At 47.9% G+C, this 14,071-nt stretch overlaps 1 protein-coding gene across 1 annotated transcript in view; it reads right to left on the bottom strand.

The window, feature by feature from the left end:
* arhgap5 (Rho GTPase activating protein 5) overlaps positions 1-13,730 on the bottom strand; it is a 41,408-nt gene extending 27,678 nt beyond the window's left edge. The window contains exons 1-2 of the mRNA XM_066693977.1: positions 13,479-13,730; positions 2,091-5,966 (exon numbers count right to left, since the gene is read on the bottom strand). Coding sequence (XP_066550074.1) covers positions 2,091-5,810 — 3,720 coding nt within the window. The 5' untranslated portion in view covers positions 5,811-5,966; positions 13,479-13,730. The remainder of the gene's footprint in view (positions 1-2,090; positions 5,967-13,478) is intronic.
* Positions 13,731-14,071: the final 341 nt, after the last annotated feature.

The following is a 14,071-nucleotide window of genomic DNA, read 5'->3' as shown; positions in this document are numbered from 1 at the left end:
GCCTCCATATCTACTTTTATATGCCAGATATGAAGTCTGTAAAGCAGTGTGAAGCAAACCTCCAGGAAAATAAAAAACACAAAACACATGTAAGGCATTTTCAGATTAAAGTATATAAAAAAATAAAAGCATTTTAAAATGAGATCAATGCCTTTGTTTGTTTAAGCGGAACACTTGGTGATGGCAGATCTGTTCAAAAGCCCTTATTGTAAATTACTAAAAGGGATTCTAAACTTTTAAATCATTTTCACACAAGATAAACAGCCCCCAAACAAGAACAGCATGAGGATCAGAAAAACAAATCATAGAGAAAGCTTATAATTCTGGCCATGAACGCCTCCTGGTCTTGGGTTAAGTGATTTATGGGGCTTTGGGACAATGTTCTGTGAAATGCACTGGGAGGGCACTAAAACAGCAGCCCTATGCCCACATGCAACACCATATCTGTACAGTGTTTTAAAAGCACTGGAAATGGACACATGCATGTCAAGGGTAATGTGTGCTACACACAGCCCTGCAATCACTCACCATGGCTGCCTTGTGTACACTGTTCTAGGTGTATGATTACCTATGAGGCTCTTAAACACTATACTGTCGGCAGTAAGACACAGAAGAGACGATATGTATTTCTTCACTGCGTTGGCAAATGGACAGTGCGTCTCTCAGCGTAGCCCCGTGAGAGTGAACTGCAGACAAGGACGTGTCATACTCCTCAATGACTATTCCCACTGAAGCAGCCGCCTCGGTTAAGCAATGCGGAAGTACAAGGTTACATCATCGGCCGAGTACCGCAGGCTCCGGAGTGCATTGTTGCGGGACACGGCTCTGCACAGACAAAAACTGTGATACCCAACACACGGCATAAATGGCAGGTTTAGAGCAGCCACATGCTTTGACCAGTAAATGCAGAGCCATCGCCAGAATACTAAGGATAATACGCACTAGTTCAGAACAATTAGTCCGGGGGTTTTCTATTTTATGACTGAACGCAGGGCAGCCTCTCAAGCTGGTTCCTTTTCATTAATTAGCTTAAATTAATGGCATTGTATAGTGCAATCATATTTCACTGTAATTCCATTATCTTCTTCCATACTTCACAACCACTGAAAAAAAAAAAAAGGAAACATCCTGCAGTAAACCAGCTCTAAAAATAAATGACAAAACATCTGCAGCAACAGCGAGCCTGCCTGGTCGTGGGAAGGACAAACAGTGCGCCACTGTGCAAATGCTGACCCGGACAGCAGTCACAGCTACAGGTCTCTGGGTCTCTTTATTGCACAATTACATGTTTCCCTGTTTAAAACTTCCATTGCCAATATGCTCCCCCTCCGATTTTGTCCCTAATTTTCATCCGATTCCTGCCGAACGACAACTAGAAAAATTACTGTTCTGCTCGAAGAAATAATTAGGCGCATATCGGTCGTCTTCCTGCTGCTATAATAGCATTAGCCGGGTCTCGCAGGCTGCCGAATTATCATTACCGGGGTTCAGGGGAGCGCTCTTCACTTTATGAGAAAATCCTGCCCTGAAGGGTGAGCAAGTGCCCTTTACATTTAATGCACAAATCAAAGGCAAGGTCATAAAAGAAGAGCAGAATGCAGGCGAAGAAGCTTCCTGGCTGTTCAATATCAAAATAAAGATTGTCACACTGATAAACTTAAGCCGGAGAATGTTTAAATTGTACCTTAAAAGGAGTCTAAACTACCAAACGGCAAAGAAGAAAAGTATAAAAACCAGAAATGTATATTCAGTGAAAGGGGATACAAAATTTATCCTTCACTGTAATGTTCACACTTTGTGTCAGGACCAGCGCAAGGTAAACATCTCCTTCTTCAGAGGTTTGAATCAGTTTTCTTTTCCGTTTCCTTTCTGTCATGGAAGCGCAGATTAAATATTTATCATTGTCTAATCACTGCGGAGATGGATCTCGCTGCTTCTGAGTAAATACTGACGGTTAAATAACATTTATTTTATCTTTATCAGGGAACTATGCTCACAGTTAACTCGTTCACTGCACTGTAGGAGATGAATCCTGTTTTCTAGGGAGTTGAATTAAAACACTGCAGTAGGATCATTCTAAAGGACCTTACCTTCTTGGGTTCCTTTGGCTTTTGTTGCTTCTTCTTCTTCATCTTCTTCTCGTCCTGCTCGGGATCGGAGGTGATGGCGGGGTTGTCGATCCCTCCTTTCCACGGGTCCACGGGCGAGAGCAGGGGGTCCTCCTCGCTGCCCCGGTGGCCCCTGCCCTTCTTCTTCTTCTGCACGGCCAGGCCGGACTCCTCGTCGCTGGCGTCGGAGTGGGCCCGGCGGTGGTAGGCCTTCGTCTTGCTGAACAGGATCTTGGACCGGTGCTTGTACTTGGAGGGCCTCCGTCCTCCCTGGCCCCGGGACATGCGGTCGAAGCCGTTCTCCTCCTCGCAGTGGGTGCCGTGGAGGACGCCAAAAGAGTTGCGCATCTTGACGATCCGGTTCTGGGTGTCGTCTGGGACGGCGTAGATGTCGTCGCTGAAGCCCTTGGACTTGAGGAGCGTGTCGGTGGGCTCAGCGTAGTTGTCCGAGGCCTCCACGTCCTCCGCGTGGGCCAGCGGGACGCGCGCCTTCCTGGTGCTCTTGATGCCGGCCTCGATGGTCTTCAGCAGGTTAGGATCCAGCTTCTTGACGTTGGTCTTGGACAGGACCGGCTTTGGTCTGACAGGCGGAGGCACTTTGTGGTTGCGCTCGTGGTCGTGGATGTTGACAGGCGTGCTGTGGTAGGGATATTCGTTCCCCTCCCCGTCTATCCGGTACTTCGTACTGGGAGGCGGCAACAACTGCACGTCGTCTCCGATGGGGCTGTAGGGGGGCGGTGCCTCGGTGTCGTCCTCCGAGTCCAGGTAGTAGCTGTAGGCCGGGGAGTTGCCATGGGGCGACTGAGGGAACACGTCCTCGCTGGCGTTGTTGGAGTCTCTGGTGCTCTCGTACATAAACGAGCCCTCGATGCCGGTCTTCTTCTCGAGCACCTCGCTGAAGAAGGGGGTGAATACCTCGGTTTGGCGGTGGTACTGAGACAGAGAGTACAGCGCGGTGAACTTGGCGGAGATCTCTGTGGCGATGTGCTCGCCCTCGGTCATCAGTTCCTTGATGGCGTCATTCTCAAAGAAGTCGGCCTGGCTGTCGGTGATGGCAACCATCTGCACCGGGATCACATCCTGCACCTCCGCCAGAAAGGCACGGAGCATGGCCATGGAGGACTTGCGCTTGGCCGAATAGACCAGGATGTATCCGTGGACTAACTCGTCCTTCCTGATCCCGATGGAAGAGTGATACGAGAGAACGGTGATTTGGATCCGTCTCCGACTGTCCCCGATGATCTTGTCCAGAACTAGAGTGTTGCTCTGACCCGGCTGAGCTGCGCTACAGGAGTGGGAGTCCAGGAAGGGCGAGAGGATGAGGTCCACGCTGAAGGGATCTCCACACATGGCACACATGACAATGCGCAGGTCCGTCTCCGACAGGTCTTTAATAGAAGGCATGGGGCTCATAACGTCAAAGTTGTGCTTTACTGCCTCGAGGACTCCTCTCAGAGCCTGCTTTATTTGGGACTCGTTAAATTTACGTGGAAATGTACCGGAAGGTATGTCTACAAAAGTACACTGTAGCTTATTCGCAAGCTGTTGGCCCTGATGCCTCAAGATCGGCAGGTTTTTGCAAACACCGTCTCTCTGGTTCGCTAGTATTAAAATAAAGGGCAAAGATGGCGTGTATCGGTCCCTCCTGCTCTGGCCCAGCTCAGCCCGGATTCTCCCAATGCAGTCGCCGATGAAATTAAGCGACTCGATGGAGCTGAAGACACAGAAACAACCGTGAGGTTTAAAGGCAGACGTCCAGAAGTGGGTCAACAGCAACGTCGAATTGATATCAATGGGCCGCAGCTCCAGCTCGTAGATCTTCCCGTCCAGGGTGTATTCGTCATCTGTGGACTGAGCTCGGATTTCATTGGCCAGCTCCTGGGGAAGCCCTTCCCTGCCCAGGAGGTACAGGTTGACCTTGTCAATATTGGCACTGTTGTGGTAGAGATTGGAGCGCCCGTGGTCCAGCTGAACGAGCCTATTTGCCAGAATCTGCTCCACTTTAATGTCCACACAACTTTGGCCACTGAGACAAGTCTCCTTTGTGGGATGATAGACAAAACCAATGTGCTTGAGCAGCAGAGACTCTCTGTCTGGGGCGAGTTTCTGCAGAGCCCTGTACCGGGGCTCCTCATTGAGCACTGAGTGTATCTCGCTCATTTTGTCACAGCTAGGGGTGGCATTGAGATCCAGGTCATAAAACAGCTCGGCGTGTTCGAAAAGCATTTCCTGAAACTCCTCTTTGGCTTTCTCCACGATCTCCCGCTGGTGCCGATTGTACACGTCTCTGCGATCGGCCTCACTGATGTACTTGTAGGCTTCGTCCTCCATGACAAAGCACATGACCTCCTCCCAGGGCTGCCCGGGGCTGATGAAATGCACTCGCTCCAGGGTCTTCTTGAACTTCTCCTTCATCTCCAGACGCCGCTTCTCTGCAATCAAATGCTGCACGTGATTTTGGTAGACTTTCTCGGCTTCGGGCGTCCTGAGGATGTCGAAGGGGATCCTCCTCTCGCCAACCTTGTCGATGTGGTCCGACTCATCCCAGGGCGTGTGCTCCAGCACAACGAACCAGTATTGAAATTCAGGCCGACTTTTCAATACGTTCTGAGCTTCCATCCAGCTCAGTTTCTCAATCTCCTCCAAGTTGCTGAGGAGATTATTAAGGACTTTCGGTAGGCTGGAGAAATAGTCTTCCTTCCTCTTCTTGATATGTTCCTGCTTGAGCTGTTCTATGTGCTTAGAAAACGTGTTCCTGGCCTTCCTCGTGCCTTCCAGGTTGATGTAGTCATCGTAATCGGGGTGTGTTTTCAATTTGTTACTGATGGCTTTCCAGCTCGTGTGATAATCTTTCACCGTCTGCACGATCAGCTTCTCGAATTTGTCCGTCGCGGTGGCCACCAGCTGCCTCTGGGTCTTGTAGGCGTCCAGGTAAGGGACGGTCTTGGCTTTCCCCCGCGTCTTGTCCATGAGCTGCGTCAGCGCGTGGAAGCACAGCTCCACGTTGACACTGCACCGCGCCGATGTCTCCACCACCAGCAGGTTCTTCTTGTTGGAAGCGAACGCCTGGATGTCCCTCAGGTACTGCTCCACGCACTCGTCGCACTTGGTGGCCGCGATCACAATGGGCTTCTTCGACTTGACGATCTGCGAGTACAGGCTGTTGATGAACTTCATCTGGTCGTCGAACTTCCGGTTGCAGCCTTTGCTCACGTCGATGCACAGGACGAAGCCGTCGATGCTCAGCTTCCCGTCGGGCATCTGCTTCTGCTCGAAGTCCTGCTCCAGGCCCAGCTGGTCTGTGCAGATGTACATGAGCTTCTCGGCTGACTGCAGCTTGGAGGCCGCTGCTCGTTTGGTGTAGGGCTGCAGGTTGGTGCTCCGGTGGGGCAGGAAGGTCTGGTCGTCGATGAACTCAGTCTGCTCGATGATCTGGATCTTGCACTCCAGCCCGTCATCGCCCCGGTGCGACACCTCGCCCCAGTAGAGGAAGTGGTCGTTGTTCACGACGCGGCCGCCAAAGTCTATCGTGCTGAGCACAGAGGTGTGCTCGGTGTAGTAGTCGTCCGCCTTGGGACGCACATAGCGGTTGCACAGGCAGGACTTCCCGACTCCGCAGTTGCCCTTCTCCTTCTCCGTGCCGGACAGCCCAACGACGCTCACCGCATATGTTGGTGGGCGAGGTTCCTTGTTTTTTGCCATTATATCCCCCCGGTCATTGCCTTTTTACATTCACCAAAGCAATCAAACGAGATGATCATTCTTCTCCCATGACGGATGAGGTCACTGGAGCCTCGTTCCGTCTCTTCCCGGTCGCACGTGGTCCTCAGCAGCTGCCTCTGCTCCTCTATCACCTGCCTGCAAGACACAACGAGACCGAACAAGACGATTACTAATTAAATAACATCAGCCTAAATAAAACATGAAATCAATATCAAAGTCCATCAAAGCATCTGCTAAAAACTTACAAACTTCAAACCCAATAACCCAAACTCACAGCATCCTACAGTGCATCTAATATTTTCAATGGATAAAAAAAAATATTCAAATTATGAGTGATTTTAATTATGCATAGTAATGTGGTTTTAATGCCAATGTTGTCACGATTTAGCACTTTCCAACAGATGACACTGAGGAAACAGTCAAAAAAAATTCATTAAATAAATGTATCCAGAAATGACACCTCAGTATTGCTTCCCTGATTGTTCTACACAGAAGTAGAAGTATACGTATGCTAAACTGTGAAACTGCGAATCCTGTACTTTAAGAAGTCCATTACCAAGGAGTTAGAAAAATATTAAAGTATAAAAATGTAACGCTGCATAATTCATTCAATTATTTCGAGGCATGATATTGGGTCTGACAGCAGCAGGATGACTGTCATTAAGTGAGCAAAGACATGGCTGTGTTTTAAGTGTGGGCAGGTGTTAGAACATGTACTAATTACCCGAGCGAAGGGACCGCAGAGAAGGCCCTCTTTGTCCTCAGGGCGAGTGGACCTTTCTCATGGAAGCGATTAAAAAGAAATGTTGTACTTTCTACTTCGGACGAATGGCAAGAGAACAGAATGGCCTATACGCGCCTGGCACAGCAAATATTTGACATCTAGACTTCTCTCTCTCTCACTCTCTCTCTCTCCCTCTCATGAAGTGAATTTTGAAAGGAACTGCACAATCTCTCTTTTTTCCCCTTCTTCCTTTTCCCCCCCTCTGTACACTGTTGTGTAGCCCTGCCAGAAGCCTCCGCACTCATTGTGCTGTGTTCTCGCCACATAATCAATGGAGGGTTTCCATGCCTGGCTACGGTGTCAAGTGGAGCTGCAATAATTTAGCACACACTGCTGTCACATTGACGAGTTACAGCAATCTGCACGGCTGCAACTTATGCTGTACTCTTTGGGGGGCGGGGGGTTAAACAATATAGACACAGTCTGATCAGTACGAGGGTAAACAAAGTGAGCGTATGTGGGCTGGTCTGAGATACAGTGTAAAAGCCTGGTGTCTCACATGAGCTCTCCTCTCACATGTGTCTGGCCAGCCTGTGGACCTCCTGCTTTGCCACACACTGAGGTTTTTCTCGAGACGAGCATCTCATTAAGGAGCCACTGCTTTGGCATTACCAGGGTTGTGTACGATGAGGTCTCCTTTGCCTAATGCCTCTTTTTTTTGAGGCGTAATATAAACGAGCTGTCACAAGAACACCCCTTCCTAGAACACATTCCCTCATCAACATGCTTATCAAACACACAGCCTTGTTCTTTCAAGGCATTCAATTGCACCGAGTTTATTTGTATTTCTAATCTATTTCTTTCCCCCCTCACTCACTTAAATTAGAGCTATGTAGTGTGCGAGAGATACGCGCGTCTGCGGATGGAAGGCGTGCGGACAGCAGTGAAAATGTCACGTCCCCGCGGCGCTGTGACGGAGGGGCATTGCTCAGGAGGCCGTGTGACCAGTGGATATGGTTCTCATCAACAAGGCAGATAGAAGACAAGACCTGTGATCGCAAACTCATTTTCATTTCTCCCGCGGAAAAAACAGAGCCATTCACCCAAACACACTTCAATGCATGTTCGTCTTCCCGTTCGAATATATACAGCTCTTCCGATGGCACATTTTCATGGCCCATCCTGTATAAGTTCACTTTGTAACTCAAGTCGATGTCACGGTTTACAATTGCACTTTACGAGCCTTACACAAACGTGGTTTTCAGCCCCACTTCCCAACCACTGTTATTCTTCTAGCACAAACTCACACACACAGTCAGACAGAGGAGACTTCACAGCCCACAGTGTGGTACCTTGTGTGGTAAGCCTAAAAGCCACTAGTGCAGCCCCACGCATTCTGCTATTTAACACACATAATAGCAGCCTTATCTGAATAAAACAGCAGTTATCCTGCTCCAGTACTGCAATGTACCGCTATAAATCTCATCTAGAAAGATGAGATAATAGCGCACTGTAACGTTACTGTATTACTGCATCATGTATCTTAAATCAGATTGTTCAGCGTTGAAACCTGTCTCTCACGAAATCAGAAGAGGGACAGAAATAAAACAATGAGCAAAACATGTCCTCGTTCAGTTTGCATTCTTTGTATGCAAATAACCTAAACATGGAACATTTGCATATATGCATTTCTATAGAAAAGTGAGCAAACCAGCACAAGCTGTTTAGGTTCGTGTTTGTTGCCCTTCCCATCCTGCTCCACTGTACTAGCACGATTCAGCGCAGGAGACTCACACCCCCCCTCCTCAGAGAACTGTACAGGAGAAGTAGTCTTGTTTTACTTTTATCTTACTTTCTTGATATATTTAATTATTTGTGTCATTTTAATGCTATTAAATTCCAGGAAGGAATAAATCGGCTTGGTCTTTCACTCGATAAATGACTCACACAACAGATTAGCGGTTCATGAAAAGCTGCCACTGTCGTCTTTCAGGACTCGAGCAAAGCGGCTCTTGAAAGGGTTCTGTAAGCGAAACAAAGGGAAGCTGATCTGACGTCTGTGGAGGTACATTTTGTTTTGCTCTCTATTGCTAAGCATAACTAGCTGTTCCTGTATGAAGTTAGTAAAATCAAGATCACAAGCACCTCTTGTTTAATGCATAGTACTACACACCTGCTACTCACCATATAAAATAATCCTACACCTCATTAGCTTCAGGTAGGGGCTGTATCGAATGTGGTATTTTGGCTTCACAGAATAATTTGCAGCATCTTTTGTATTTGTTGTTTTAGAACTATCCCCTAATGCAACAGTTTAAAACGCATTTAAAATTCATGGGAAAATTCATATGGGACCAACACTGATGTGTAACAGAATGACATCATTCAAAATCACTGTGCAAACCGAGGTGCTGAAAATAGGCATTTGTGGTCTTAATGGTTACAGCAAACTGAAAATGTTTGATGTCATGCAGGACATCCACTTGAAATTATATGTAATACCTTCGTTTTCTCAGTACTTCCTTACGTATCTATTGCATTCATAGTACAGCACTCTTTTGCCTTAAAGAGGTATCAAGCTGGGGTTTCCTGCTTTCCTTCAACGACCCACACAATAAAATAAGCATTTTCGATACAATTGTAATGATTTCATCTCAGAAAATGATGTTCCACAAACTACTGCATAAAAACCATGATGGATCATGTAATGTGATTTAATAGAGCTCAAAAACAGAAAAAAATAATGGATAAATAATTATAATTATAACCTACCAAAGCAGAAGGAGTTACAACATACAGGGCATGGGTATTTCCCACAGCAAGCTATTTTCTCAAGGCACAATAGGAAATATTTACCTGTTGACGTGTATCAAGAGTAGCTTTTAACGAGATGGTCCTGAGCAACTTGAGACAGTTGAAACCAGTGAAAACCTGCTCCCCCTGTTCATTTATTTATTTATTTATTTATTAACAATCTCTCCACAGCCCTTTCCCCACAGGCGAGGAAAGCCACAGAGCTGTGAGCCGCAGCATTATGTTAATGCCCAGCATGGATCAATAAGCCAGGGAGCAGCATGTTCTGGTCAGTGCCACACTGAAAGCGACCCTGTCTGGCCAGGAGGGCCCGGGGGACTTCTGCGTTCGAGGGCAGGAAGACGACACACAAATTAATTCACGGCTTCGAGCGCTCGATCATTAAAATACACACAATACTACAACGGTCTGGAAACGAGCTCCTCTGCATTCGGCTTATGTCTGCAGATTGCAAAGTTTGTTACAATCCTTAGCATTCACCTCCACAATTCTTCACAATTCTTCGGAGACATATTCCTTAAGCAAAGGCAATGTGTTTGGAGTTAGGAGCGAACGGTCCAAGGGTGCACTGAATTGCTGCAGGAGCTAATCAAGGGTTTAAGAAGCCGCTACGATTACACCATGAAGAATAACCTTCCACAGTCTAATTAAATATTTTATTGATGGTAAACATAAATCCCATTCAGGAATGTTTTATGGGTCTTCATAGCTCTCCAGACAAGTCACAAGTGATTTAAGTCAAAGGAAAGGCATGCCAGTTTGAATTAACTGTTTTATCTCATGGCTAAGCTGGTAAAGCTGCATACCATTGTAACTTGCACAGAAGGAACACACCGGGACTCAAAAGCCCATCAAGCCATTAAGAAAGCCGACCCCATTATACAAAGGTGATCTTTTCGTTTTTTTACTTGAGTTTAAATCGGAGGGGAATATTCTGAAACTAAACGGCAAATAAGCATGCAGAGTAAACATCCGCTACACATTAAATCTCACGTCTATTGTCTCCGGTTAAAATTGTTGATGTTTCAGCGGAAGGGAAATATTTTGTTGTTTGACTTTTCTTTCTTTTTTTTTTTCTTTTTTTTTATCACTGCTATTTTGTAATAACATTCGCTTATTTATTTGATTGAAAACACCACTATGTTTCCATGCTTATCACACTAAAAATGCTGGCTGGACATTTCTTCGGTAGGAACTCCCAAGTTGGTTGGATTCTTACTCACACAAAAATGTGTGACATTTCCTTATTCAACAAAATATGTGGAAGCCAGCTGAAATGGTAAACTATATCCAGATCGGCTCGAGTCACTTCCGACAGGAGAAGAAGCCCACGTACTCACTGCACTGCATTTCTGTTTTTTCTCCTCCTGCACTTTGACAATATCCTGCTGCCACTAATATATAATTTGCCTCTGGCAAAATTAACATAATGATCTTGCCTGCTTTATTTACATAGAAACTTGTCCAGCTATGACTCACAAACAGTGAGCAGTCAGATGCAAAGCTCTTTTTAGGATAAATGCTCTGTAATCTTTGCACTTTCTTCAGACTGTCTGTTGTGGCCACAATCCTGCAACGTTTTTGGCTGCTGTCCCACCCTGCCTTTATGAACCGGTCATTTCCACAAATAATTTACTAATTCAGTGACTGTTTTCATGTTTACCAGGTGGATTAAAGATAAACCAATGAGATATGCAGGATCGGACCTCGTGAAGCAGAAATTGGGCGCCTTTGGTTTAGAAGAAGGAAGGAACTGAAGAAGTTAATGCTCTGACTGCAGACAATGCTCAGGCCCTGGAAGCTGAACACTCTTATATAAATATTTTAGTGAGTGACAAGTCCTAAAGTTCAAAACTTCTAACCATTAAGATAAATATCAAATAATAATGATGTGACTAATGAAAACAGGTCAAAACATTTCTGAGCAACAGAAAAGTATTGGCAGGAAAGATAATTTAAACTGACTGCTGTTGACCTGCAGGAAAGTCGCCAACAAAGACTGGAAAAGCCAGAGCAAGACAACACCAACAAAGACTGAACACGCCACCTTACGGCCAACGCAGAATACCGAACACGGCACCTTACGGCCAACGCACAATACTGAATACGCCACCTTACAGCCAACACATGAGCAGGTCGAGCAGTGAATGAATCCCATTCAACATGCTTGTGAACGTGGGGATGAAAAGCAGATAACCTTAGAATAAATAAATAAACTTCAACTGTAAGGGACTACAATGTTCATGAAGGTATCGGGGGGGAGTATTTGCTGTGGGATGGTTCCACAGACCCAATGAGCTCCTCTGGACTGTCCAATGCTATTTTAGGCAGAGCAGTCCCACACTAATTGAGGGCTGTGAAAGCAGTTGGGAAGCTGTGCGCAGGTACAGATACAGCTGAACGGAGACAGGGCTGTCCCTCGCATGTTTGCTCTGAGCACACTGAATTACAGGAGGTCCTCCTGCTCCTTCTCTCTCCTGACTCATCACCACACACACCTCTACCAAATGGAGAACCAATGCATCCGGGAGGGCAGGTAAGACAAGCATGGCAAACGGGAGGCAGTGAACAGCAAACACAGAAAATCTGCAAAGTAAAACCCGAACACGAGCGTAAAAACTGCTCGGCTCCCTCAGCTAATGGAATCTGGTTTGACAAAAACTACACACAGTGATGCATCAGTTACAAAAACCTGAAGCCAACAGTCGATTAATACTGAGAGGGGTTTCACTTTCTCTAATACAGAGACCAGACACTACATTAAACTGTGCGTGTGTGAGGGGGGAGGGGGTTCTAATTATCTGAATTTAGAAAAGCTTTTTTTTTTGCCACAGCCTCTTGCCATCAAATATTTATGGAAGAGAAACTGACGTGTTTGTCTAAAGATAGCCTTATTCCTCTAATGATTGAAACCTCCAGGAATTCCCCTGGAAGCATCGCACTTCTCTCACAAATTAGCCAAAACAGCACATTCTGGGCTTGTTGGGTCAAATATGTTTGCGTGTCGCCTTCACCACTTCCTCCTGCGACCACATTAAAGGGCTTGAGTCAGACAGTTTCAGACAGACATGTCCTTGGTGTGGAGATGTGTTTGTATGGCTCACACTCTTGGTCTGAGGTTGCAGATCTGATGCATAGATAGACTTAGGAGGAAGACACGGGAGATAGACAGGTAACAAAACCACAGACAGGTAGGCGTGTGTCTGAGTGAGTGTGAGATGTGACAAGGTGACTAAGGCTGTGTTAGTCCCGACCTCAATGCCGTCACAGGTCAAAGGGCACCGAGACATTCCCAGACAGCTGATTCAATGCAGCGCATCCTCTGACACCATTGCTTTAATCGACACGACGCCCGGATGACGCTGCCTTGGGTTTTCTGTTTTGTTTGTTTTTCAAAATAAATACATAAATCAAGACAATCGCACCATCGCCGCGCTGCGCTCAATGCATCACTGAACTCATGCACATCTGGGACCTACAGAACCAGATTTAAATCATGCATATATATAAAAACACAATTGTAGCGAGCTACTCATTTCACACGGTGGACCGTGGGGTCAGAGGGCATCCGAGGCGTGAACTGGACCCGGAGGAGGGTCCCACTGCCCCGCTGCTCTAATTGGGCTGTTCTGATCATTAATATCCATAAATACGGATCACATTGGCATTTGCATCCCCCCTCCCGGGATCAGCTCCGACCCAGCAGCCCAGCCAGGCTCTCAGTCACGATGATGGTCCCTCAGTGCCAACTCCGCATCGAGACACAATATAGCCCCCCAAACCGGGCGTGAACTGGCCCCGCAGCTCGGACCCGCTCCAGTGCCGACACCAGCGCATCGTGGACCGGGTCCGGGCTGCAGGTCCAGCTCTCCACCGGCTGACGGGACTGACACTGTGGCACCGCACTGACAGCGGGTCCCACGGCCTCCGAGCGCAGAGACCCGGGCTGCCGGACCAGACAGGCCGCAGCTCCCAGTCACCTGCCCGGACCCGGAGCGGCCACCCTGCGGGCACCGTGCCGTAACAATGCCCGACCCCCACCCTCGCCCCGCAGCCCCGCAGCCCCGCAGCCCCAGCATCCCTCGCCGCTCCGGATCACATTCCCATACCTAACATGGGCGCTCGGTCCGGGGAGAGCGCATTCCTCCTCGGACGGCTCCCTCTCGGCTCTCCCTGCTCTCGGGCTCCGGGGAGGAAGGAAAGGCGCTTCTGCGTGTCCTGCTGCGGCGGGCGGCGGTGCTCCGGGGCTGGGACCCGCTCCGGGCGCGGTGTGCGGTGTGTCGGCGGTTCGGCGGCGCTGTAACCCGAGCCGCGCTCCCTCCCCTCTCGCTCCGGTCCGTAATGGCGGCTCCGGCTCCGGCTCGCTCCCGCGCGCGCGCCCCCGATCCCGGTCTGGAATGCCGCGCGTGCGCGTGCGCGTGCTTGCGTGACCGTGCGTGCGGGTCGCGAGCCGGGACGTCAAACCCGGGCTCTCCGGTCACGCAATAACGTCACAATCAAATAGCGGGCGTCTTCTGTGGTTAATAATAATACAAATCTGTGCATGACGCGTGTATAAGAACACGTCTATGATTTTACGGTTTCCTGCTGTAGACATTCGGATATTTTAAGGTTGCCATCAATGTGAAAGTTGTCTTGCATTATCCCTAAGGATTTATCTCGGCGCCTGCGCACTTCACTCAAAGCGAGCCTGTCTCTGTTC

This window comes from Amia ocellicauda, chromosome 21, assembly GCF_036373705.1.
Source record: "Amia ocellicauda isolate fAmiCal2 chromosome 21, fAmiCal2.hap1, whole genome shotgun sequence".
NCBI classification, from domain to species: domain Eukaryota; kingdom Metazoa; phylum Chordata; class Actinopteri; order Amiiformes; family Amiidae; genus Amia; species Amia ocellicauda.
This window is presented reverse-complemented; position numbering and strand designations above follow the sequence as displayed.